Source organism: Pseudonaja textilis, chromosome 4 (assembly GCF_049901715.1).
Source record: "Pseudonaja textilis isolate UNSWEBS1 chromosome 4, rPseTex1.2, whole genome shotgun sequence".
In the NCBI taxonomy this organism is placed as follows: domain Eukaryota; kingdom Metazoa; phylum Chordata; class Lepidosauria; order Squamata; family Elapidae; genus Pseudonaja; species Pseudonaja textilis.
In genome coordinates, this window is record NC_141993.1 from 19,186,982 (window position 1) to 19,212,347 (window position 25,366).

Genomic DNA, 25,366 nt, shown 5'->3' on the forward strand with positions numbered 1-25,366 from the left:
GATGGATATCTGTTTATAGACTGTAAATGTCCTACTGCTGAACTGTTTCATAATAAATTGAAGAATGATTTCATGAAGGGTTTTTAAATATTCAAAATATCACAAAACCTGTAACATATCTGATAAAAGTAAATATAGTAATGTTATTTTCCCTTAAAAATATCAGGTGGAAAAATGTTGATTACCTTTATCAAGAGACGCTCCAGCCATGTGGTAGAAGCTTAAAGCTGTGTCAACGTCATTTATGTTTTTCAGGAATGTAAAGAAGTTCTCTACTTCCTCAAATGTTAATCCCTGCAGTGAAGAGGAATAAAATGACATATTTAAAGGGGAAAAAATAGATAGAAAACAAGGATGCTGACAATGTGTAAATTCACCTAGACTATTTTATGTTCTGTCCCACCTGTATCCACAGGTGAGAGTTTCAAGTTACAGAGTTCAAATACTTTACCCAAACAAAACCAGAGACAGAAGATTCAATTGCTCTGTTATCACAGTCCTTTGGCAATCCTCCTAGAATCTGTCTGGCAATTCTGTATAGTTCGTAAATCAGAACGCTGTAGTCAGACGCACTTCTTTCCAAGGCAAAATCCACTTTGTTTCCAGCAAAGATTACGAATTCGTACGCTCCCTTATATCCTCTGAGAGAGGGCGTGTCAGTCTCATTAATTAATCCTTTGCTGGATTTCTCTTTTCTAATTGAGATTGATGTCTCAATCTTCTCCTAGTTCTGGCATCCAGTCAGCATCCGGCAGTTTCATCACCACTTGAAGCCTCTGACACACTTTACTGATTAACAGTTAACACCTGAGGTGCAATCAGGGAAGTAGATTCAGGAGAGGGAGTGGACTCTGAAACCTCCAATAAATCAGGCTCATATCTCAGATCCAACTCCTCTCCTTCTACTTGACTCCCCTCTAAGTCACTTAATAATGCAGGCTCGAATCTCAGTGCCAGATCTTCTTCATCGCTTGAACCCACATCTGCTGACTGATCAGGTTCGAATCTCAGAGTCACAACAATTTTATATTTGCAGTCCATTTTTGACTTAGCTATCTTCTCCTGGTATAAGAACCCGGCCTGTTTCTCTGGGATAATCACCATCATTAATATAATAATATAATCAGCTTTACTTTAGTTCAAATGTTAGCCAATTTTACCAATCCATCAGATCAATACAAATGGCCTCTTGTTTTTAGCAATGGAGGAAATAAAGAGTTTATTTCTCTAGAAAATTGGAAATATTTCGCTGTCAACGTATTGTATGTCAAAGCATTTACAGATTGAACTATGAACTAGCATGTTTCTAACGTGCTGTTCCTAATTTCTAAACTACAGTTGGATGGCTATTTATTTATTTTATATTTCATGTTTCTTAACTATCCATCTCTCCCGGATTAGATAGCCTTCCTGTCTACTTATATTATTTTCTATTAGGAATAGAAGAACAATTTATTCTATTCTGTTTGGTAAATGTTTTTACATTTACTAACGGCACTTGCAGGTTTATGCTTTCATGTACCAGCAGGTATTTATTACAGTAGGATCCATTTTATACTACTGAAACATCATTTGCCAGAAGGGCTTATTCTAGGAAGAAAATCTACAAAAATGTGCATTTTTAACGTAAAGGATGCCTGCCACCTGCCTTAGGAAAAGAATGGTGGCCAAAATAGGTGCTTTTAAAATGGGAGTATCTAAAAATGAAAATACGGTAACAAATAGGCAAAAAATAATGAAAAGCAAATTAGTAAGCCAAACAGAAGTAACATTTTAATGACTCATTTGATTGTCCTGGATAGAATAGAAAACCAATTTCCCAGTTTGTAATCAATTTGACATATACAGCCAGACTACAGTATGTTGCTTGCAAGATTAAATTATGCTAAAAATGGAATAGGCAGGTTTAACACAAAACACATTTGCTACAAACGTTCTTCTGGAACAGCTGAGTGGTAAGAAATACTGTTGTTGTTTTTTTTCAAAGAGAAAAAAATCTGGGCAAAAGCAGGAATAATTAAGTCTGAATTTCAGCTAGCAGGTTCCGCAGTAGATGACTTATCTAGTTTAATTAGTTTCAGTATAGCTCTCAAGAAGGAAGTTGTAAAAAGTTTGATCTAGAATTGAACGCATATTGCTACCCTTGAATCCTTTCTATGGATATTCAAATCTATTTAAAGAAACACTACGTTCTAAACAATTGCCAACAAAGCAAGCTTCCAAAATGGAACTATGACTTGTATTCATTGTCTCAGATATTATGCAATTTATAAGTCTCCTTGTCGACATGCAAATATTCAATTATTTTCCCCTTGCTTGATGAAAATGAACAGTTGCTGTGGCTATGAAGATTAATAGCCAGTAAGCATGTCAGCTATACAATGCCAATTAGACAAAGAGGCCCCTATTTTGATTTTTTACAATTTCTCCTACTCAGTGTTCCAAATGACAAGCATAGCAACCATCTGATTAAGATATTCAAAGTTCTAAATAATTATTTTATTTGTACTGTGGTTAGTAACGGTCTAGGATGAAGATGAATCAAAATATATTTGAATCAGTGTCCTGGAGCCCTTGACAGAGAGAAATAAAAAATAGTTTTGAATCTGGACTTTTAGAGGATGCAGGATAAAACCTGTGCTTGAAGAGAAAGAAACAGCACAGTGTTTTAAGAATAGATAATACATTGTCGAGTAGGGATTTTAGCAGGGGACTACAAGATGAGAGCAATAACGTTGAACTTTCTTTCCAACATTGATTTAAAGAAAATAACATTTTCTTGACGACAATTAATTTTAGGGATGGGGGAAATGTCTGTGAGTGCTGTAATTTGCATGAAAATTGGAATCCCTTGAATTGATGTAGGAGATTGTCCATGCTGAGACAGAAGGCGGGGTCAAATGTATCACCAGTTTAGAGTTGCTACCCTCCCATAAGAGACCTAAAGTCCAGTTCTCCTTGAATTCTGTTATCTAGAGCCAAATTTGCCTTGACTGTTAGTAGATTAGATTCTTGTATATAGATAGCATTTAATAAGCTTTAAGTGCATAGAACTAATCTCCTGTTCCTAGTTACTTGAGCCTGACAATTAATTTGAAAAACCAAAGGAACCCTACATGTAATTAAAGTAGAATTAGGTTTGGCCCTATATTATCTAAACCAGTGTTTCTTAACTTTGGAAACTTTAAGATGTGGAGAATTTTGGGAGGCAAAACAAAGCAAAGAAAAAATGTCCTGTCCTTTGTGATTTGTAATCAAAACATAGGATAAGATATCATTTAAGGAGAAATATGATTATACAAAGAGAGGAGAGGTTTCTGATTTTTTTTAAAAAAGCAAAGAAAATACAACAATTTCAGTAAGTTTTAGGCATCTGGATTAACTGGTGTAAAGGAATTTAGAGATGGTCTTGGGCTGAAACAGCTACTAAGGGGGAAGCAAAATACATGCCATCAAGGAGAAACTTGGAGAAGTGATGTCCCAGTCCAATATTTGAAAGAAATGTGAGAAAGAAGCTCAAGATACCCCCACCTTGAGTTTGTTCGGTGTAAGATGACACAGACAGACCTCAAGACTGATGTTAGCCCTTCAAGGTAAGCCAGTTCAAGAAAAAGCCACATTGGGGATTTCGGGAATGCTACTCTGTTGTTGCATCATCAACAACTATCCGATGACTTAGTTTATTTCTTCCTTCTCCTTTAACAGTTCTTTCATATCTTCCTCAAGGCCATCTCTAAACTCCTCTACAACCGGAACAGAAATTTAATAGCAAGGATGACTTCCAAGTACCAGCTGATAATGAATGAGTTCACACTATCTTCACAGCTAAAGCACACAGAGCATGTCAATGCTAAAAATGACTTACATAAGTTGCTCAAGAGTAGATCATCTTTCTTACAAGCTATTAATAAAACACAGTTCACAGGAAACTGCTAGGAATCAGAAAAACACTTTTAATGGCATTACGATGTTAAATGGACTTGCTGAAGAACTGATTTTTCTGAACATTCGAGTTGTCCAGCCATGATAAAAGAACCAATTTTTTGCCCTGAATATTTCACTGCAAAACTATTCAGGCTAAGAGATATTGGAAAGAAGGATATATTGCAGTCATTCTCAGCGTCGACTAGCTTGATCCGATAATCCCCAAACTGCCTGATAGAAGTCCAGCAAATGCAGCTTGTGCTGGCAGTCATTTTGATAATGGGAGCTACGGGCCAATATATCTTTAAAAAAATAATGGTTGGTTAAACTGGAAGGAATCTGATTTACGTCCTTTCCTATTGCACCCGTAAGTCTGGCGTTCTTGCTTGTCAAATATATATACCTTTACCTTTTCTTGCAAATATATACTTCAGAGCACACCGTGTTAGATAATATGGAGGTTAACCTATGGAGGTAAACGTGTCTCTTGCTGTAGAAAGGAATTGCTTTGGGTGATTTTCAAGCAGAGTTCCAGGGATTCTTCAATGAGATTTTTTTATAAAATGAGGTCACAAGATGCTGCTTAAGAGTCTGTCCTTATAGGGGAAATTCATTCAAAATCAGAATGTTTTCAATAGTGAGAGGGTCAATTGAAAATTGAGTGGGTGTCCTGTAATATATCAGAAACTCAGCAATATGCAGAGATGCCCCAGGGTACCATGCGCAGACAAATCCATTGTGAAAAGCAAAAATGCAAAAAAAGCATCTTGGGCTCATTCTCAGCCTTTGTTTTAATACTCAGACTGCAATCATATTTTTCCTGGAAATACTTTCCCATGAACATGGTGCAAGTTGCTTCTGAATAAATATGCTCAAAGTTAAAGGTTCCCCTCGCACATATGTGCTCATCGTTTCTGGTTCTGGGTGGTGGTGCTCATCTTCGTTACAAAGCTGATGAGCCAGCGCTGTCCTAAGATGTCTCCATGGTCATGTGGCTGGCATTGCTAAACGCCGAGGGTGCACAGAATGGTATTACTACATCAAAGTGGTTCCTATTTTTCTACTTGCATTTTTAATGCTTTTGAACTGCTAGGTTGGGGAAGCTGGGATAAGTAATGGGAGCTCACTCGGTTACACGGTGCTAGGGATTCGAACCGCCAAACTGCTGACCTTTCTGATCGACAAGCTCAGCATCTTAGCCACTGAGCTACTCTAAGCATATCCTAAATATGCTTAGAGTCACACTATTCATGGATTTAACCTACTATATTTAATAATTTTTCTCCTTCACCTTCTCTTTTATTCTAAATTTACAGATCAATTCCCAACTCACTCCCATGGCTACTGAAAAGTAAATATTCTCAGGGAAGAAAAGAAAAACAGACATTTAGAATATCAAACTAAATATAAAATATGTGTGTAAATAAATAGCTTAGGCCAGGGTAGGAAAAAACAAACAAACAAAACTGTTTTCTTCAAGAAGTACCCCATTTAATATCAAACCACAAACTGCTTTCCTTTAATTTTAACATTTTAATGTCCTGACTCTGGTAAAAAATAGGTTGTAATTTCTTCTGTGTGACATCCTCTTAGTACATTGGGCTTCTCTTGTTGAGGCTAAACATATCTAACCCTTCTTTCTTCACAGGGCTTAAGTTTCTGTTTTCCTGACCCTATTTTCTACTCTTTTCTGAGTCAGTTACAATTCTTCTGAATTAGAGGTATGGAAAATGTTTTGAATTCAAACCTTTTCAAGCTTGAAATGGGCTTTTTTTCAATGATTCAGGAAGTGTTTTAAGCTTGGAACAGGCCTGATTTGAGGTGGAAGCATTCACAATAGTTAAAACAACTGCTTCAAACTTAATTTTCTGCACATCATTGTGCTGCACTTTTCTTAAATATGGTTTCTGACTAAAGCAGAATAAAATGGAACAATGACTTCCCAGGCATTGGAAGCAGTATTTTTTGTAGATGTACTCTAAAATGTAACTTGCCTTTCTGAAGAATACTGTCAGCTTTGGAAGCCATATTGAGATCAGAGGCTCCCATGCTGCCACATTTGAGCCTGGGAAAGTGGGAGGGGGGAATTTCTTGGAATGTATCTAGTTAGACAAAATAACATTCTTTTTCTGATTCAAGGTCAGGTTGTTTTGCACATAAGTGAGAGGAAGTCTTAACTTGGGGCAGATGGTGATTGGGCCATGTGATGTGATTGTTGGGTGCAGGGGATGGATTTTGTAGTTTTTACTTATTGTAAGGAAGCCCAGAACTTTCAGATTCGGGATTCCCTAGTTGTGCCAGTTACTATCCAAATAAAAAGGAACCTTTGAGAAGATGTCTGTCTCGGAGTTATTGGGTGGAATGGAAGGTTGCTGGAACGCTGGCAACTACATGACCCCTCTGATTCCATCAGTCTGCAATCAACTACCCTTAGTGTTTGACTTACAACCATTCATTTAGTGACAGTTCAAAATTACAACTGAAAAAAGTGACTTGTGATTGTTTTCCACACTTACAACCATTGTAGTCATCTAGTCAAAATTTAGATGCTTGGCAACTGGCGGGTATTTATGATGGTTGCAGGTCCCTGGCTCACCTCATCACCTTTTGTGACCTTCCCACAAGCAAAGTCAAAGGGGAAGCCAGATTCACTTAATAACGGTGTTGCTAACTGAACAACTGTAATAATTTAGCTAAGAACTGTGACAAGAAAGGCTATAAAACGGGGCTTAACCAATGTCTCACTTAGCAACAGAAATTTGGGGCTCAATTGTGGTCATAACTCAAGGACTACCTGTACTACTCTAAGACCTTTTTCATAAGTACTGTCATCTAAGTCAGGTAATGGCTACATGTTTCTTAAGTGAAAAACTTTTCATCTGTCAATCAAAATCGTTCTCAATCTTATTTCTGTCTTATTCACATAATGATGATCCCATCCGATGTATGGTACCTGCAACCTTGATCACCATTTCCTTCATTCCTCTGGCTGAATCTTTAATAAAAATATTGAAAGAGTATAAACTCCATTTGTGATCCTTTAGATACTCCACTCTCAGTACGTACTTCTAGTTTGCTGAATAACTTAAAGAGCACTCTTTGAGTATGGCTCGAAGCCAGCTATTTATCCATATCATTGCTATGTGTTTAGCTAACCTGTAACTGGTTTGCTTATCAAACTATTTTGAACTGATCTGTCAAGCGCTTTGCTAAAATCCAAACTAAAGACGTCCTTTCCATTCAAGTATGTTTATTCAAAGGGTGTGCATGTCTTTTAGCTTGCTTTCATTCCTGCAGTGCCACTAATCATTTTCCTCTTAACTTTATGAACCCAGTTGCCATAATATTTTTCCTAGCAAAAGCGTGCATTTAAATCGCAAATTTCCTAGCCACAAGGACAATTAACTCAAGGCCACAGAAATAAGTTATGCATCCTTCCCTGGTTAAACTGGGGATCAAGGATTTCAGATGAGCATATTGTTACAAATGGTTTTTTCCTCTTGTTTCTAACCCTTGACTTCTTTACAACGTTGTGGGTCAATGTTTCTTCTAGCATGGAACGACAGTAATTTATAGAACGACAGTAATTTATAGAATGATGCTTTCTATGACATAAATAACAGAGTCGGAAGGGTCCTTAGAGGTCTTCTAGTCCAACCCCCTGCACAGCCCAACCCCCCTTTACCATTTCAGACAAATGGTTGTCCAATCTCTTCTTTAAAAACTCCAGCGTTGGAGCACCCACAACTTCTGGAGACAAGACATTCCACTGATCAATTGTTTTAACTGACAGGAACACTTATGATGCAAACAATTATCTTTAATAATTTTTTTCAGCCGCTTTCCATCATATTGCTCCAAAAGGTTACTAACCACTGCATCCTGGAAATGCTTCTTGAGTTGCTTCAGCATCACTGTCAATTTTTTGGATTGTACTCCACTATAAGCCAGCAGCATGCTGCCAAATTGGCGTTCTGTGATTCGACCATTTACAGGGTCATGCCTTTCAAACTGGAAGACAAAAGGGGAAAGAGAGAAGTTACTTAGAATGGCACCTGCTCATGTCATATCAATACTATTTATTGAAAATTTCTCTTCCTTGTGAAATCAGTGCATTCACAAAAATAGCGAGAAGAATAAAGGATCAGAAAAGGACCGCTGACTGCATTAAATGCCACACTCAACACTCTTATATTTGTAATTACAACATTAGTAAGCATTTAATATACAACATAGGTATAAAGTTGATATTAATACTTCAAGAATGTAATTATTATCTTGTCTATTTTATGGAAATTATAAATGAACCACCAAAGTGAGCATCGGTATTTCTTCTGAGCTATGAATTACTCTCAACTTAAGATTCTTAGTAAAATACTGCAAGATAAAATTTTGTTAGAGACACACTCTATCTTACACTAACAAAATATTAACGTATTAAAAACAATTGTTGATAATATATTCATAATAAATACTTTAACTGTCTTGAGATTCTTATCCCATGCAACCTCTTACAGATAACTACTCTAATGTGATGTGAATATAATATAAAAGAAGGTCTCTTTAAATTTTAATGGATGGCACAGCAGACTTTAAATCTTAAATATTGGGACAAGGTTAATATTCATATGATGAAGTATTATATTTTACATGGAATTTTATGTATGCATCAACAAAATGTTTGCAGAAATGTATTACAATATGTTGTAAATTTGGGGGCGGGGGAGTGTGCCTTTTTTAACAACTCCAATTTATCTTCATTAACCTTTCAATACATCAGTTCAAAAGATCAGATGGATGTTCAAGGTTTCCATAATCTCTTTTGTACATAACATCAATTCAATCTTGATTGGTCTTCAATTAATTGCTGGTATTCACAAAGATTTTCTCCTTTCAAGGAATAAAAATTGCCAATGAAAATACATGATATAGAAATAAACATGATGTTAATGTGATAACCTGCTCTTCAGATGTTTTCCTTCACACTGTCAGAACCTTTCTGGAAGAGTATTATGGCATTTAAATAAGCCTGCAAATTAATCCAAACTCGTTCAACTGGCTGCAATTTTTTACTCAATCTGACAGCATGTAATATTTCCTAAATTTCACAGATCCATCAAAAACTCAATAATCAACACATGCCAAGGTCAAAATGGACAAAGATTGCAGAAGCATGCTATACCTTATGTCTCAATGAGGATTTTTTTTTTTTAAAAAAATCTGTATTTAACAAAGAAAGTCAATTTGGTACAGGTCTTAGGCACCAACCTACAAGCCTAGAGACTATTACTGTTACTCCTGCCTTGTAAATGAAGTCAGCGGAGTGACTTCGCATCACTCTTTCTTATGCATAGAAGAAAGCAATGGCAAACAACTTCTAAAAATATTGCCATGAGTAAAGACTGACTCACCAGTACAAAAATGAAACAACGAATATTCAACCAAGGAAGGACTGAACCTGGCATTGCTAGAGATGTGGCAGGACCCTCCATAAGTCCCCTCTCCCAGATCTTTCTTGATGGTCCAAATCAAGGCAAGAGAAGGCAAGTCACAGACACTATAAACTCTTCAGTCACGTAGGGTTTTAAAAGTGACAATCAACACCTTGAACTGTATCCAGAAGCTAACAGGCAGCTAGTGCAGCTCCTTATTACATGGCATGTTTTGTCAGTGTGGCCATAATTACTTGAATTGTTTTATTTTGCATCTGCTGAATGGATGGTCATTTTGGATGGTCTTGATTGTTTCTATCTAATTACTAATGTTCAAATACACCTAATCCATCCTCCCTTCTTAAAATTTATTTGTTAAGATGAATTGACTTTTTCATCCTAAGTACAGATCAGTGAAGAAAGAAAGAATTTCTCCTTTTTTCATATATTCACCCAAATGTAATAAAGCCGACGTGGATGACATAGGAAAAAAATAGGAGTGTAAGAAAAAGGAGGAGGAGCAGGGCATGACAGAGAAAAGACAATCTTGAAATCCTACAATGAGAATAGTTGTAAGCAGGAAAGGAAGAGGGAAAAAAAGGTCTCCCCACATATTAAATCAGAGGTCCCCAAACTTGGCAACTTTAAGACTTGTGGACTTCAACTCCCAAAGTTACGCTGACTGGAGAATTCGGGGAGTTGAAATTTACAAGTCTTAAAGTTGCCAAGTTTGGGGACCCCCGTATTAAATGGATCAGTGGTCTAAAGTGTAATAAGCCAGGTTTGGGATAATAAATAACATGTCCATTAAAATAAATAAAAAATGTCCATTAAAAATTTTTTCTTTCTCTTGAATCTGAAGTACTACAGTATCTCAGCCAGTTTACGTTTAATTCTAACAAGGCATAAATTATAACTTGCAGTCAAAGATAAGGGGCAGAATGGACCGGTAATAAGACCTAGCTTTAAAAAATTGGCTATGATTCTGAGCCTCGGGCGCTACATGAACCAAGGGCCCCGTCTTGCTTGTATGTACTTGAATTAGATGTTTTAATGTTTTTTGTTTTTGTTTTAGCGGTTTAATGGTTTTAAAGAAAGAGTCGTGGTGATGCAGTGCTTAGATTGCAGGACTGCAGACTAATTCTGCCCCCAGCCAGAAGTTTGATCCTGACCAGCTCAGGGTTCACTCAGCCTTCCATCCTTCCAAAGTCGGTAAAATGAAGACCCAGATTGTTTGGGGTAATACGCACATATTTGTAAACTGTTCAGAGAGTGCATTGTGAAGCAGTGTATAAGTCTAAGCGCTGTTGTTATTTTTAACATTTTTATTGTTTTAAAATATTTGCAAATTGGGTTTTTTATGATCTTAATTGTAGTATGTGTTTCTCAATAGTGAGCTGCCCTGAATTGTTGGGCAGCTATAGAAATCAAATAAATAAATAAATAGACAAAATACTATCTTCCCTACCATGTACATCTGTAATAATGTTTATTTCTGCTTTCTTAAATAAATACGTCTTTTTTTCCTTTAAAAAGATTTTCACAAATGTAAGCACATTTCTACTTCTAGGGTCCCTGGGTGTAACATTTCCGTCTATAAAGAAAGCTAAATTGATCTGTTATGCTCCTTATTGCCTTCCCAGACAAAAAGTAAATTCTTTCATGGTCTCTGTCTCAGCATCAAAAAGGTGGCAGATGAAGACGTTTCACTTAATCCTTTAGGATTTATTTGCATAATACGATTTAACTGAGATTTGAATAATAATTAACAATGGAATTTAATATAAGAGATCTTGAAACCTTTGTAAAATTCAAAGTCACCAAGCTTCTATTGCACAAAAGAAAAAAAGGAAGGAAACAGTGATGAATTCAAAGTCTAAATGATATTAAAATAAGAGTGAATAAATGGGATTTTTCAGCGTAGCTGTTGCACTTTCCAATGAGCTTATCATCTAATCAGCAAGGGCATTTTTTTAAAAAACAGAACAAGGCAGAACACAATACTTTTTTGAAGCATCAAAACTGAAAGCATGCTATATCCTTTTATTATTTTATTTTTAATTTATTCGTACAGTTAAAAAAACCATAAGAATTACCAGTCGCAGAAGAACTCCACTCTCTAGGCAGGGATGGGTATGTGCCATTATCCCCGCTGAACAACTGGGCATCAAGAATCATTGCAGGTCTACAGATAAGTCATTCAGTTGTCTAGCTTCTGCCCATCTTAAACTTGTGATATATAGAAGATGGTTTGTGTGAAAAGTTGGTATTTGCAAACCAAGAAAAACCTTTAACCACTTCAGTTTTTTGCAACTTTCTTCAGACATGCTTTTTTAGGGGGCAACTGGACTTTCTTGTTTTTTTTTTTTTTTTAAGATGTTTCGCTTCTCATCCAAGAAGCTTCTTCAGCTCTGACAGGATAGTGGGGAATGGAAGGATTCATATTCCTTTTAGACAGCTGGTCAATTTTTCTCTGGAAATCCGTTCTTACTCCCACACTATTCAAAGGGTGCTCACTGCAAATTGTATGGCTAAAAGTTTGTAGAGATTCTCAGTCATCCAGGTCAAGGTTGTCCCAAAGGTGCTTTTTCAGGAGGCAATTGGACTTTCTTGTTTTTTCTTTGAAGGTCATCCAAAAAGCTTCTTTAACGCTGACAGGATGTACTTCAGAGGGGGAAAAATTGCAGATTTTTGCACTACTCAGGTGACCCTGAAGACACAGATAAACCTCCAAGTGTTTCAATGACCCTCTAAAAGGATGCAAATGACCAGTTGTTTGCAAGGAATATAAATCCTTCCATTCCCCACTATCCTGTCAGAGCTGAAGAAGCTTCTTGGATGAGAAGCGAAACGCCTTCAGAAGAAAAAACAAGAAAGTCCAGTTGCCTCCTGCAAAAAGCACCTTTGGGACAACCATGACCTGGATGACTGAGAATCTCTACAAACTTTCTTCAGAATTAGTCCAATAGGACCTTTTCATACTAACCATTTCATTAATAGGGATAGACCAGGGGCCTTCAAACTTGACAGCTTTAAGACTTGTGGACTTCAACTCCCAGAATTCCTCCTCCAGTCATGTTAGCTCAGGAATTCTGGGAGTTGAAGTCCACAAGTCTTAAACTTGCCAAGTTTGAAGACCCTTGGGATAGACGTTCATATTTTAATAAAATTAGTTCTTCAAAAAAGCTGCTGTTAGACTGCATGATTCACTTAAAAACTGCAGTGGTTCACTCAACAGCCATGGACAAAAAGGTCATAAAATCAGGCACAATTCACTTAACAACCACTTTGCTTAGCAATGGGAACTCTGGTTTCAACTATGGCCATAAGTCAATAACTATCTGTATGCCCAAGATTGAATACGTGTGAAAACAAGGCTAATTATGGTCCTTTGGTTTTATTGCCTGCCACCACCCTACAAGGCCTGTCCTTTAGATGTATCTCATTTTGTTAAAGGAAGCACAACATATTTTAGCATAAAGATAGGTTTAGAATAACCCTGGAAGCTTTGAAAGAAGTAGGAAATGGTACAACAAAAACCCTAAAAATGATGGATCTGTCTGGATGCACAAGCATCAGCATTTGGGGAACAGCTCCCGTCTGCTCCAATTACTATAAAAACAGCAAAATCAGGGAATGCTTTTCACAGCTTGACGCAGAATAGAAGAAAAAAAAATACTTCTTCTCCAATAGCTCCCATTTCACATGAGAACTACAAAATTTCCAGCTTCCATGGAAGCTGAAACCGCATTCTGATAATGATATTTAATTTACTTTGTATTCCAAAGCATCAATAAAAACAACAGGAGGAGGCACACACACACAAAATCGGCAGAGGATGAAACATCATAAACAAAGCAAAGTGTTGCTTGGAGAGGCCCTGAGCTGCCAGTTGTGCTTCATGGACCTCAAAAACAGCTGTGATTTCTGGAGTCAGGCAGGGCAAAGATATTTGGGGCGGGTGGGGGGCATAGTCAGCCTCATGAGGCTACTATGAAATCACTGGTTTTCCACAGTATTTTTTCTACTGTGCTTTGGGGGCTGAAGGGAGACACTCAAACACCTGAGAAAAATAGGGGTTATTTTCCTCCAGATTTCAGATAAAGTATTTTAGAGGTATTCATAATCATACCCAATTATTTTTTAAATGAGAGATGATAACCTAATTATTGTCACCTTTTTCTGTGAACACAATGGCACAAATTAAAAATTAAATTTTGGTGTCTCCTCTCCCTCTCTCTTCCCCCCCCTCCCGCCCCCTCCTCTCTCTATATATATCTCCATACACATCCATACACATAACACACATATGCACCTATACACATATGTACACACATATACATATATGTGTGTATATATGTACACACCCACACACATATTAATCACAGTCCATTTTGAATACACAACGTAAAAAAAGTCTTGCAAATTAATAAGGGTGATACTATATGGTACAAATCTATTACAGAATCTAGTTGTTCTGCTTCAGATATCACAAAGCCTCTTTCCAGAAGGTAAAAAATAAAACTGGTCATAGAGAGGATGTATATTGCTCCAGACAATCCTGCGGACCCTGCTCAAGTATCACTTATATGCCATATCCTGGATAGAAGGAAGGGAACTTCCAATAATCTTTTCTGCCGTCCTCATCACTGTCTGCACAGCCTTCCGTCTGAAAGATTAATACCTCCAAACCACACAGCAATGTAATACGACAGGATGCTTCCAATCATCCCTCTATAGAAAGTGGTAAGGACAGCGGAAGGAAGATGTGCTCTTCTCATAAGATGTAGAAAATGCAGACACCGCTCTTCTCGCTAACCACTGTTTCACTGTTGTGTGACCAAGCTAGTTCTACTCATACCCAGAAACTTGATACTGCTAACCATATTCATAGTTGAATTGTTATTACACAGAGTGTATGGCTGCGCCTTCCTTTTCTGAAATTGACAGTGATATCTTTTGTTTTACATACCATTGGGGTAATTTTTCTATATGATGATAAAAGATTTTTAACTTTCCTCTTGGGAAAAATGATTCCCTAAATGGAGTGTAGCGTCAATCTGTTCTCTATGCTGCACATTTCTTCTTCTGGAAATCTTACCAAATGGGTTAATTTTCTGATACTTGGCTTTCCTTGGGCAGCTTCATCTTGCAACAGATCCAGAAGCTACATTATTTCCAGAGTGGTCATAAACAATATAGCTTCTTAAGCTTTTCAGTTAACCTGCAGAAAAGCCACTAAAGGCCTTGAAATGAACAAAGACTGCCAGGTTCCATTAAAGAAAATTGAATTCACTTTTCTTCTTATCCCAAGATAAGTCTGATGAACACAACCACAAAGAGTCTCATAACAAAGAAGTGGCATCTGCAGGGCTGGGAGGAGGACAACAAAAGCAGTGTCATGTTTTCACAGTGCAATCACCTTTTGTAAGCGTGGTACACAACAACACTCCATCCACATAGATAAAAAGGCAGAAACTTGGGGACAAAGTGCTTTCTCTCCAAACCAGCAAATATCCTGTAGATATATACGCACAAGCAAAGATATTCTCATCTCAGTTTGTTTAACTGAAGATTCCATAGTCAATTTAGGCTGTTAGATTTAACAACACCTAGATTTTACCATTAATCACCTTTTCACGTTTTTTTCTTAACTTATAGGCCTACTCCGTTTCTGACAGACAAAACTATTCTAGTTCTTTCAAAATGTAAACCATGTCATAACATACAGTCAAAACTAGCAAGATCTTCTAGAATTGCTTAACTCTTATAAGGCTACATCTCCAACCTTCAAATCCGACAACTAATGATTGGTAAAGTCAAGAGCAGCTAGGATTCACAAAAGTTATTCTTCCTATCCAAAGGGGTTCCCCACCATGATTAAAATATTCTCTTTTGTAAACTCAGCTTAATCTTGGTCAGAATAAAACCCTAACCACACATTCCCCTCTGTGTGCATTTAGATAAAATTAAAGAATTATGGCAGGGCTACATAGGGCATTTTTTAAATAATAATTTTGTCTAGGAAAAACGTCACTGGAATCAGCTATTAAAAGCACCAATGGTAACTTCAAAACTTAAAAGGAGGCAGAAATGAAGAAGTAGGCTAATATATAGTAGCCTAATATAACCGTTCTGTTATGCAAAAGAAGAAGAAAGTGAATGACTCTTTCAGCTAATAGTTGAACACACAGAGATTTATTAGCATGGAGGCCTAGGGAATTAATCAAGATATAATACAATAAGGTAAGTAAGCACCATGAGGAAAATCCACCTCACCCTATTAAAAGATAAAACCTATTATGGACGTGAAATGCTGCAAGCTTATCACCAATTCTCAGCATGGTGTCTTTTTTTTTTTTTAACATTACCAATGCAAAGCCTGTTCAGGATCAGTTTGAAAAAATAACTATTTTATTATTTTAAAAAGCAATGTCAAGGACACAGAAAAGTGTGCAGTGCAGTCCCATAGATTTCAGCTTCTGGCTCCAAGAATGGCAGCTTGTAGCCCTGATGCTAGCAGTTAGGAACTTGAAGGGAGAGCCAGTTTGGGTGCTAGCCTAAAAACCAGGAGACCAGGAGTTCTAGTTTCACACTAGACATGAAAATTGGCTGGGTGACCTTGGGCTAGTCACTCTCTCTCAGCCCAACTTATCTCTCATGGTGGTTGTGGGAAAAACAGGAATACAGCAGTGGTGGGATTCAATTTTTTTTTACTACCGGTTCTGTGGGTGTGGCTTGATGGGCATGGTGTGGCTAGGTGGGTGTGGCTTGGTAGGCGTGGCAGGGGAAGGATACTGGAAAATCTCCATTCCCTCCCCACCCCACTAACCTGCTTTCCAGCTCCGTTCTCTTGTGCAGGGCAACAAAAAAGGACCCAGCCGATCAGCTGAGACGCAGGAGGCAGAGAATAGATGGGAGGCGGGGCCAGTCAGAGGGGGTATTTGCCGGTTCTCCAAACTACTCAAAATTTCCGCTACTGGTTCTCCAGAACTGGTCAGAACCTGCTGAATACCACCTCTGGAATACAGCTAGTCCTCAACTTACTCCTATTCATTTAGTGACCATTTGAAGTTACACCAGCACTCAAAAAAGAGACTCACAAGCATTCCTCAGACTTATGATTGTTACAGCATCCCTACGATCATGTGATGAAAATTTGGTTGCTTGGCAACAATCGCAGCATCCTGGAGTCATGTGATCATCCTCTGCAACCTTCCCGGGTGGCTTCCAACAACCAAAGTCAGTGGGGGAAGCCAGATTCATTTAATGACCATGATTCACTTAACCACAGTGATTCACTCAACAGCGATGGCAAGAAAGGTGGTAACATTGCGCATGATTCACTTAACAACCACCTTGCTTAGCAACTGAAATTCTGGTTGTGGTAATAACTCAAGGTTTCATGATGTTTGGTGCCTTAGTTACTTATAAAATAAGACAGATGGGATAAACACAGGGGTGGGATGCTATCAGTTCTGCCTAGCTCTATAGAACTGGTAGATCTGAAGAACAGTTCTGTGTCTGCTGCTATTTGGCCCACCTGCCCTCCCGGGCTCTTACCTGTCCTTTATTTCCTGCTTTTTCAACCTCAGGTGCTTTGCACAGCACAGCTGAGGTTGAAAAAGCAGGAAAGAAGTGGCTTTTCAAATGCTGCGCACCTGCGCGCTGCACTTTTCAGCTCTCTGGGCGGCACAGCTTAAGGTTTTTTACACACGTGCGCAGTGTCACCACAGTCACCAAACCGGTAGTAACACCAGTTGAATCCCACCCCTGGATAAACACCTAATAAATAAATATATAAGTAAACAACAAATGCAGCCTTTTGGGAAGAGGAAACAGAGCACATGAGAAGCCCAGTATAAGATTGAGGAAAAAAACTAGGAGTGGGTTGGATGGCACCAGAGATGGTAAAACTTCATGATCTACTTAAGAGTTTGGTTGAATTTTTTTGGTTTTGAGGAGTGAGAAGAAAATGACAGTCTCTAAGTCATCTCTACCTATCTTTGCATGAAAATTATAATGGGTAGTAAATGGGTTGAAACTATGCTTCCTGCTGACAGCAGGATATAGTGGATGCCCAGTTCTTGGGAACTGTTTTGGACATAGATCATTGACCTCAGACCAAAATGCACACATGGTTGGAAAAGATGATACAACAGCGTATCGACTTAAAACCTGAAATATTCTTGCTGGGGATCTTGCCTGAAATTTATAGTAAAGAGAATGTATATTTGATTATTCATGTTTTAACCGCAGCTAGAATTGTATTTGCACAAAATTGGAAAAGTGAAGAGATTCCTACTGATGACAGCGTGATCAGGAAAATATTAGGATGTGCAGAAATAAATAGGTTAACACTTGCAATTAAAGAGAAGGAACACATTGAATATTATATGATATGGGAAAAGATATCTGTACCCAGACGACACACAGTTTAATGGATGGATTGTTTGCATTAAAAATTTAAAAAAATTAATAATAATAATAAAAAAAGATCACTGACCTCTGAAAGCCACTGCAGCCTGCAATTGAATTAATTGTGGCCAGATAATACAGCAGACTCCAGGACTTTAACCAGCAATTTAAACAGTTATGTACACAAACACTGAACTCTAAGCTTCAAAGCCATGCATAAAAGTAACTTAGCCTGCTAGAGGTCGTCTAGCATTGTTTTCTTTCTGTTTACAAGCCCCTTCAGAGAAAATATTTCTCAAACTAGAAAAATGTAAGGGGAAAAAACCCTGAATACTTTGGAAACTTAATTCACGGGGCAACTGGGTATGCTATGAAAAAACCCTGTGCACGCGCTCCCTCCCTCCCTCCCTCTCTCTCTCTCTCTCTCTCTTTCTCTCTCAGAATGTCAAAGACAATGTTGACAAGAAATCCCTCAAGTAGTTCTGGCTGCCAATCAAAGATCAAACAAGCTTGCAGAGGGAATTAGGGCTGCAGCAAATGCCACTTTAAAAGTCAACGGGCAGCCTGCCAATCCACAAGATCCTTTCCTCTTCACAGTAGCTGCTGCCCTGAGATGACAAAGTGAGTTTGCTATCAGATGAATATATGGAGGAAATTGATTATCCCCAAATTGCAAGGGAAAAAAAAACAAAGCATAAGAAAAGTTTATCAAAAGTAATAGTAATTTGCAAAGAAAACTTTAGATTTCATAGAAATAATTATCCTTTTACTAATGGATATGTCTATCTCTATTATATCACACGTGAAAGCCAGTCTAGTACAGTGGCTAAGAAACTGGGCTAGAAAATGGACAACCAAGATTTCTAGTCTTCCCTTGAACAAAGAAGCTACTTAGTAATTTGGTCCAGTCTCTCTCTCTCTCTCTCTCTCTCTCTCTCTCTCTCAACCCAACTCATTCCCTCAATATTGTGGGTAAAATACCATCTTATCTAAGTTCACCACTAGATTACTTATTCACTTTATCCAAATTGATGAGTCCAGAGACAGGTAACAAAAATGGTGCGATATCTGAGGGACAAAACATATCAGAAGAGAATGGAGGGATTGAAGATAGATAGATAGATAGATAGATAGATAGATAGATAGATAGATAGATAGCCTGGAAGACAGAAGCAAAAGGGGGTGATATGATTGAAACCTTTAAATATATTAAAGGTTCTAGAAGGCAGTATTTTCAATACTAATCAAAAATCAAGAACGCAGGGGTATAGTCTCAAAATGACAGGTTAAAACAAGATAAAAGAGTCCCTGTGGATTTTACACCGCTAATCATTGCTCACTATAGAGGGTGGTGCTCGTCTCCATTTCAAGGCCAGTCAGCCCATGCTATCTGAAGACATTTCCGCAGTCATTTGGCCAGCATGATGTCACGGAACACTGTTAGCTTCCCACCAAAGTGGTACCTCTTTATCTACTTGCATTTGTATGCTTTAGAACTGCTAGGCTGTCAGGAGCTGGGGCGAGGGTGGGAGCTCACTCCATTGCATGGAGCTTGGGTCTTCAATCTTGGGTTGCCGGCTTTGCATATGACAAGCCCAGCGTCTTAACTGCTGAGCCCCCACACCACCAAATTGACAGGAGGGAAGTTCAAAAGTAATGTTAGAAAGTGTGACTTCATAGAGAGGAGTGGAAGTATGGAACCAACTCAGCAAAGATAAGTGGGTCAATCATCAGTAACTGAGTTTAAACATGCATGTCCATTATCCGACAAAAATAAAAATAAATAAAAATAATAATGGAAAAATAATGAATCAATTAGTTAAAAAGAAAACACCCCCCAACTAAACTCAAACAGCATACTGAATGGATCACTAGGTCTTTTTCCACCATCAGTTTTCCATGTTCCTATGTTTTTAAATCAATATATTTGTTAGCTCAAACTCAAAATAATAATAATAATAATTCTGCACATTTATTTCATTTCAGGCAATGTTCTTGTTTTTATCTTTTATTTTGACTGCAAAGAACTCAGTCATAATAACGCTGTCCTGCATAACAGTTTTCATTTGCTATAAAAATGCATTCAGGGACAGTATTTAATATGTAATTTGAGATATACTGTAATTCTTATCATAATGCTCAGTCCATCTTTCTTCTTTCTTGGTTTCTTCTTGAAGATGAAGCCAAAAGATTTAATTTATTATTGAAACTATCAGGTATAAATTTAAAATATCAAATTTAGGGTTTCTCTCTGAAAATCTTGTACATGACAACTAATATTCATGTAACCATTAATTCATGCAAATGAGTGATGATTCTGGACACTCCTAGATTTCCAGAATTAAAATACAATGTGAATTTATCTAGCAAAATGAAATAAAGACTTCGATAATAGCTTCTACGTTCTAAGAGAATTCAAATATATCAAATGCAAACTTTAATCCAATCTAATTTGGTTATAAAGAACTGAGACCCTTCATGGCTGGTTTAATTGATTTAAAAGTACACTTAGGTAGCACTTAAAATGCTAAATAAAGTACACTAAGAAGAATTGATTTTCTGTTGGAACTCCTGTTTTAGGATCAATTCATTCCTCTTTGCCAAATCAAATTGGGCATATTTGTGAGTATACAGTATTAGTCTGGTTTATAAATGTTCCTAGTTTTTCTCTAAAAGGTGTTTAAAAAAAGGGATGGAAATATACTGGAGTAAAAATAAATACCCAGATGGTCTGATAGTTAATGTTTATTAACATTTGGAAATGCTTTTTTCCCTGACAGATATAATTCATTATAATATAGACCTAGGATATACTTTATTGTATTTTTCAAAAAGCAGATTAATTTTAGACAGTTATAACCTGTTATTTATGACAGCCTATTGTAATTAACCAAAACAGCATTACATTATAACTATCAAATATTCCTTGAAATTGATTAATGTGCAGTATGCCCTTTTTAGTCCTACAAAAGAGAGTTTATCACACTGTAAATATTAAATTTGACATAAACTTAAGAACATACATAACATATAATTTTTTAAAAAGAAAAACAAACCCATCTGCTTTCAAGTAATACTTTTTTGTGTATAATATTGGCAAGATAGATAGATAGATAGATAGATAGATAGATAATGGGAGAGAGACATTTAATCTTAAAGGGGAAAAGTTTGGGACACATGTAATAGATGAAATCAGGTCAGAAAACTAAAAGCAAGAGTGTGTTATTTTTTAACTACAGAATAGAAATATTTTGTGCAGCAATATAGTTGTTTTTTTTTTAGCCCATTGCTCCAGAATCAACCAACCATTCATCTGGCTATCTGGGATATTTCAGGAAATCTAAAAGAATCTGGATTCTCATGGGAAGTGAAAGGAATTAGACCTCCTGGGTGCACAGATTATACCATCTGCTGAAATAAGCTGTGTCCCTGGTAATTAAAGTTAATGATATTAATATAACAAATCTGTAAGCAAATGGAAAGTGAGTTAAGCAAGATCCCTGGGGATTATTAGACACTAACCTCGAGTTTGAGAATGTCATGCTGAAGTTTCCGCTGGAACTCCAAGAAGTGGGAGATGGTCAGTTTCCCCTTCAAATCAGCTCCAAAAAAGTATGTCGTCAATGCGGAATTGAAGCCAGTCTTCAACGTATTCCCAGTCGTTGAACGGTCCCTGTGACGCATCCCCATGCTAGTCTGAGAACGAGTGATGCTCTGAACCTATAGAGGGCAAAACAGAAATAGCAATAGATATTTAGAGTTTTTTTACCACCCCACCATAGTGCTTTACAGCACTCTCTGGGAGGTTTACAATGTAAGCATTGTTTACATATTGCCCCCAAAGCAATCTGTGTCCTCATTTTGCTGACCTCGAAAGCATGGAAGGCTAAGTCAACTTTGAGCTGCTCAGGATCAAACTTCCGGCTGTGGGCAGAGTTTGCCTGTAATACTGCATTCTAACTACTGTGCTACCATGATGTCGAATATCCAGCTATAACTAGGCAGATGGCAGCTTCATTATCTCCCCAAAATGATTGAAGTTACCATTTATTTTAATATGCACATTAAGTTGAGTTTTAAATCCTTTAGAGTGCATTGATAAATTTTTGAATTCTCAGAAATTACTTTGTTCACCAGAGAATTATCCAGATTATGTGGCTGAAATACAGAACAATCCCTATGTTGCTCTACAGATGAACATGGCAATGCCCAGTGTTCCCAATATGCTCTATTCAGGTATTGGTGAGAACCATTGGCCTTCCAAATACTGCTGTACTACACCTCTCAGAAATCCCATCCAACAAAGAACCACAGCAGAATGACCAGAAGGACCCCATCTATGCATGGTTTCACAAATATACAATTCAGAGTAACCATGTGTAAGTTCAGCTGAAAAGAAAATGTAATCATGATTAAGATGGGAAGGACCATGCATGATGAGCTAATCCATTAGTTCTCCAATTGATATTAAATGGCAAAGTATGAAGTGGATGTTTTGTTGTATTTGCTTGACTGTAAATGTTTTCAGAACTTTACATGAAAGTAGCAAACCTGATTCTATGATGACCTCTCCTTAGAATTATCAAATCATAGGACTGAAAGGGACTTTCGAGGTCTTCTGGTCCAACATATTGCTCAAGGCAGGAGTCTTATACAATCCCAGTCAAATGGTTCTCCAGTCTATTTTTGGAAAACATCCAGTGATGGAACACCCAGAACCCTAGGAGGCAAGCTATTCCATTGTTTAATTGCTCTCACTGTCAGAAAATTTCTCCTTATTTTTAGGTTGTTATCCGTTTTGGACAAACTTCTATCCATTACTTCTTGTCCTGCCTTCTGTGTCCTAGTCAATCTCCTCTTTTTTGTGACAGTCCCTTAAGCACTAGAAGGTAATGTGTTGACCCAGGGTGTAACACAAATGTAACAAAATCCAAAACGTAAATAAATGCCCTCCAATTTGGCCCCACTGTTCAATAATACTCAGTTGGAGATAAAACGTAATCAAAAATAGTCTTCAAAAGAAAGTAATATAGTCCGAATTTAATGAGCAGATAGGGGTGAAATAAAAAACCAAACAAACTACAATGATGAAATTTCCACAACGGAACAAGAGAAGTATTTACCAAATTCAAGGAGATAACAAGGCACAGTCTGTTGGAAGGACGCCAACCAAGATAACTTCAGACCAAAATAACACACGCTTTGTTTCCAGCGTTTGCCAGTACGCAGGTCCAAACTCTTATTCAGTTCTCACACCTGCAGCCCATGAAGAGGATCAAGGCCCTCTCCTCCCGAGGAGACCACGTCTCTCCCTTATCCTCTCCTTCCTACGTGCCCTAGGATGGATAGGGGATGGGCCTGGGTCCTCCTCTGACTGCTTCGCTGGCCTCTGCCCTTCCCCATCCTCTTCCACAACCTCCGGAGCCACACTTCCACTCCCTGTTGGCTGTTCCTCCTCTCCCTCAGAGTCAGTCTCCACCAGGGGCATGACATCCTCCCTAATCCTTCTCTTTGATATTGAGATCTTACAATGGGAGATGTAATGGAAGAAATTCTGTTTTAAATCTTGCCATTCAGTAGGGTTTGACTGCGGAGTGGAGTGAGATGGAACACACAGAGATATAGAGATATGTTGAGGGCAGGGCCAGTGAAAACAAAGCTGCCTCTTCTATTTGATGGGTATTTCAAAAACGTTCCATAGCTCCTTTTCATAAAATTTTCAAATATTGTTTGGCCAATAATGGAAGAAGTGGGCAAATCTTTTACAGCTCTTTTATTAAAGCATGGGGGCATCATACAGAATTGCTTCAGGCTTGGATATCTCAATTGTGAAACGTATTCCCCGAGCTTAACAGTACTTTTGCCTTGATGGATGTCTAGTCAGAGTCAAAAAATGATCAACCAAAATAACTCAAACCTCATCCTTGTCAGCTCTGCAACCTTGTCAGATTTTCAAAAAGAAAGAGACGTGGAAACTCTGCAATTTGCTTTTTTTAAAAAAACCCAAGCTGTCTTATAAAACAGAGATGTTATAGTATGTCCTGCGGGCCCAGAACACTTGTTCATACTTCCCAAAATGTTCTATTTATTTATTTGATTTGATTTGTCAATCGCTTAAAAGATAATAGGTATAAGTATAAACATAATTATGAATACATGAAATGGGTACATATAAGAAAAATAAAAGAAACAATAGGACAGGGACGGTAGGCATTTTGGTGCGCTTATGCACGCCCCCTACAGGCCTCTTAGGAAAGGGGTGAGGTCAACGGTAGACAGTCTAAGGTTAAAGTTTTAGGGATTTGGGGAAGAAACCACAGAGTCAGGTAGAGTATTCCAGACATTGACCACTCTGTTGCTGAAGTCGTATTTCCTGCAATCAAGTTTGGTGCGATTAACCTTGAGTTTGTATCTATTGTGTGCTCTTGTATTGTTATGGTTGAAGCTGAAGTATTCATTGACAGGTAGGACATTGCAATGTATGATTTTATATACTAAGATTGGACCGAAGGCAGCGTAGTTCTAGATTTTTCTAGGTCTAGGAATTTCAAGTCTGGTGGCATAAGGCATTCTGTATTCAATTCACTGACAGTTCAAGGCGCCTAAAACACTTTGGCTATAGACCCTTCAAAACCTGCTGTGCTGCCTCATTGGGACAGAGAGGGAGGTCCTTGGATGGATGAGCATGGAATGCCAGGGTGTATTCCAAGAGTACATCGTCTCAGCATGGTCACCAAATCATGAAGATCATCCCAGCTTTCCAGCTAAAATAAGAGGCACCTACACTGCACAGCAGCAATATAGGAAAATGCTAGAGGCAGTTGATTGCTTTGGCGACCATTGAAGAAAGCATCATTTCGTATTATGTAGGAGAAGGTAGTTATAAACAGCTTTGGTATTTTACCAAGAAAGCCTCAGTGTGCGAACTGTTTTGGAAGGTTTTCAATTTCAAATGCTAGGGGAAAAAAATGCTGAGGAACATCCAACATAAATCACAGCATTACGTGGTAAGAATAATGCCAGATGTTCAAGCTGATTTTAAATAAGGCTGAGGAACAAGAGATATTGCAGATGTACTAAGGATAATTGAGAAAGTCCCAGAATGCCACCTTCCCAATCAACATGTGCTTCATTGATTAGCCTTTGTTTGTGCCAACCATGTCAAGCTATGTTCAGTAACACGGGAATCCCAAACATCTGACTGTCTTCACATGAAACCTTTATTATAGATCAGGAAGCCCAGAGCCTGCATGGAACATGAAGAAACAGACTGTTTCCAATTTGACAAAGGAATGAGAGTAGGATGTATATATAACCGCTCCTCCTTTATTTAATCTATCTGTTGAATCTATCTATCTATCTATCTATCTATCTATCTATCTATCTATCTATCTATCTATCTATCTATCTATCTATGGATTGAAGCTGGATTGGAAAACAATGAAAATTTAAAATTGGAGGAAGAAACAATAATTGTGCTGATGATGTCTCTTTGACAGTTGAAAATACAGCTGATCTGCAAACTCCAATGATGAAACTCAAGGTGCATGGTGGAAAAAAACAGGAATAACTTTGAATATAAAGAAGATCAA

General features: G+C 37.7%; 1 protein-coding gene across 1 annotated transcript in view; it reads right to left on the bottom strand.

Annotated features, from left to right (window-relative positions):
* Nucleotides 1-25,366, bottom strand: part of MICU1 (mitochondrial calcium uptake 1) — a 159,764-nt gene that overhangs the window by 32,153 nt on the left and 102,245 nt on the right. The window contains exons 8-10 of the mRNA XM_026713477.2: nt 21,297-21,494; nt 7,798-7,935; nt 186-294 (exon numbers count right to left, since the gene is read on the bottom strand). Coding sequence (XP_026569262.1) covers nt 186-294; nt 7,798-7,935; nt 21,297-21,494 — 445 coding nt within the window. The remainder of the gene's footprint in view (nt 1-185; nt 295-7,797; nt 7,936-21,296; nt 21,495-25,366) is intronic.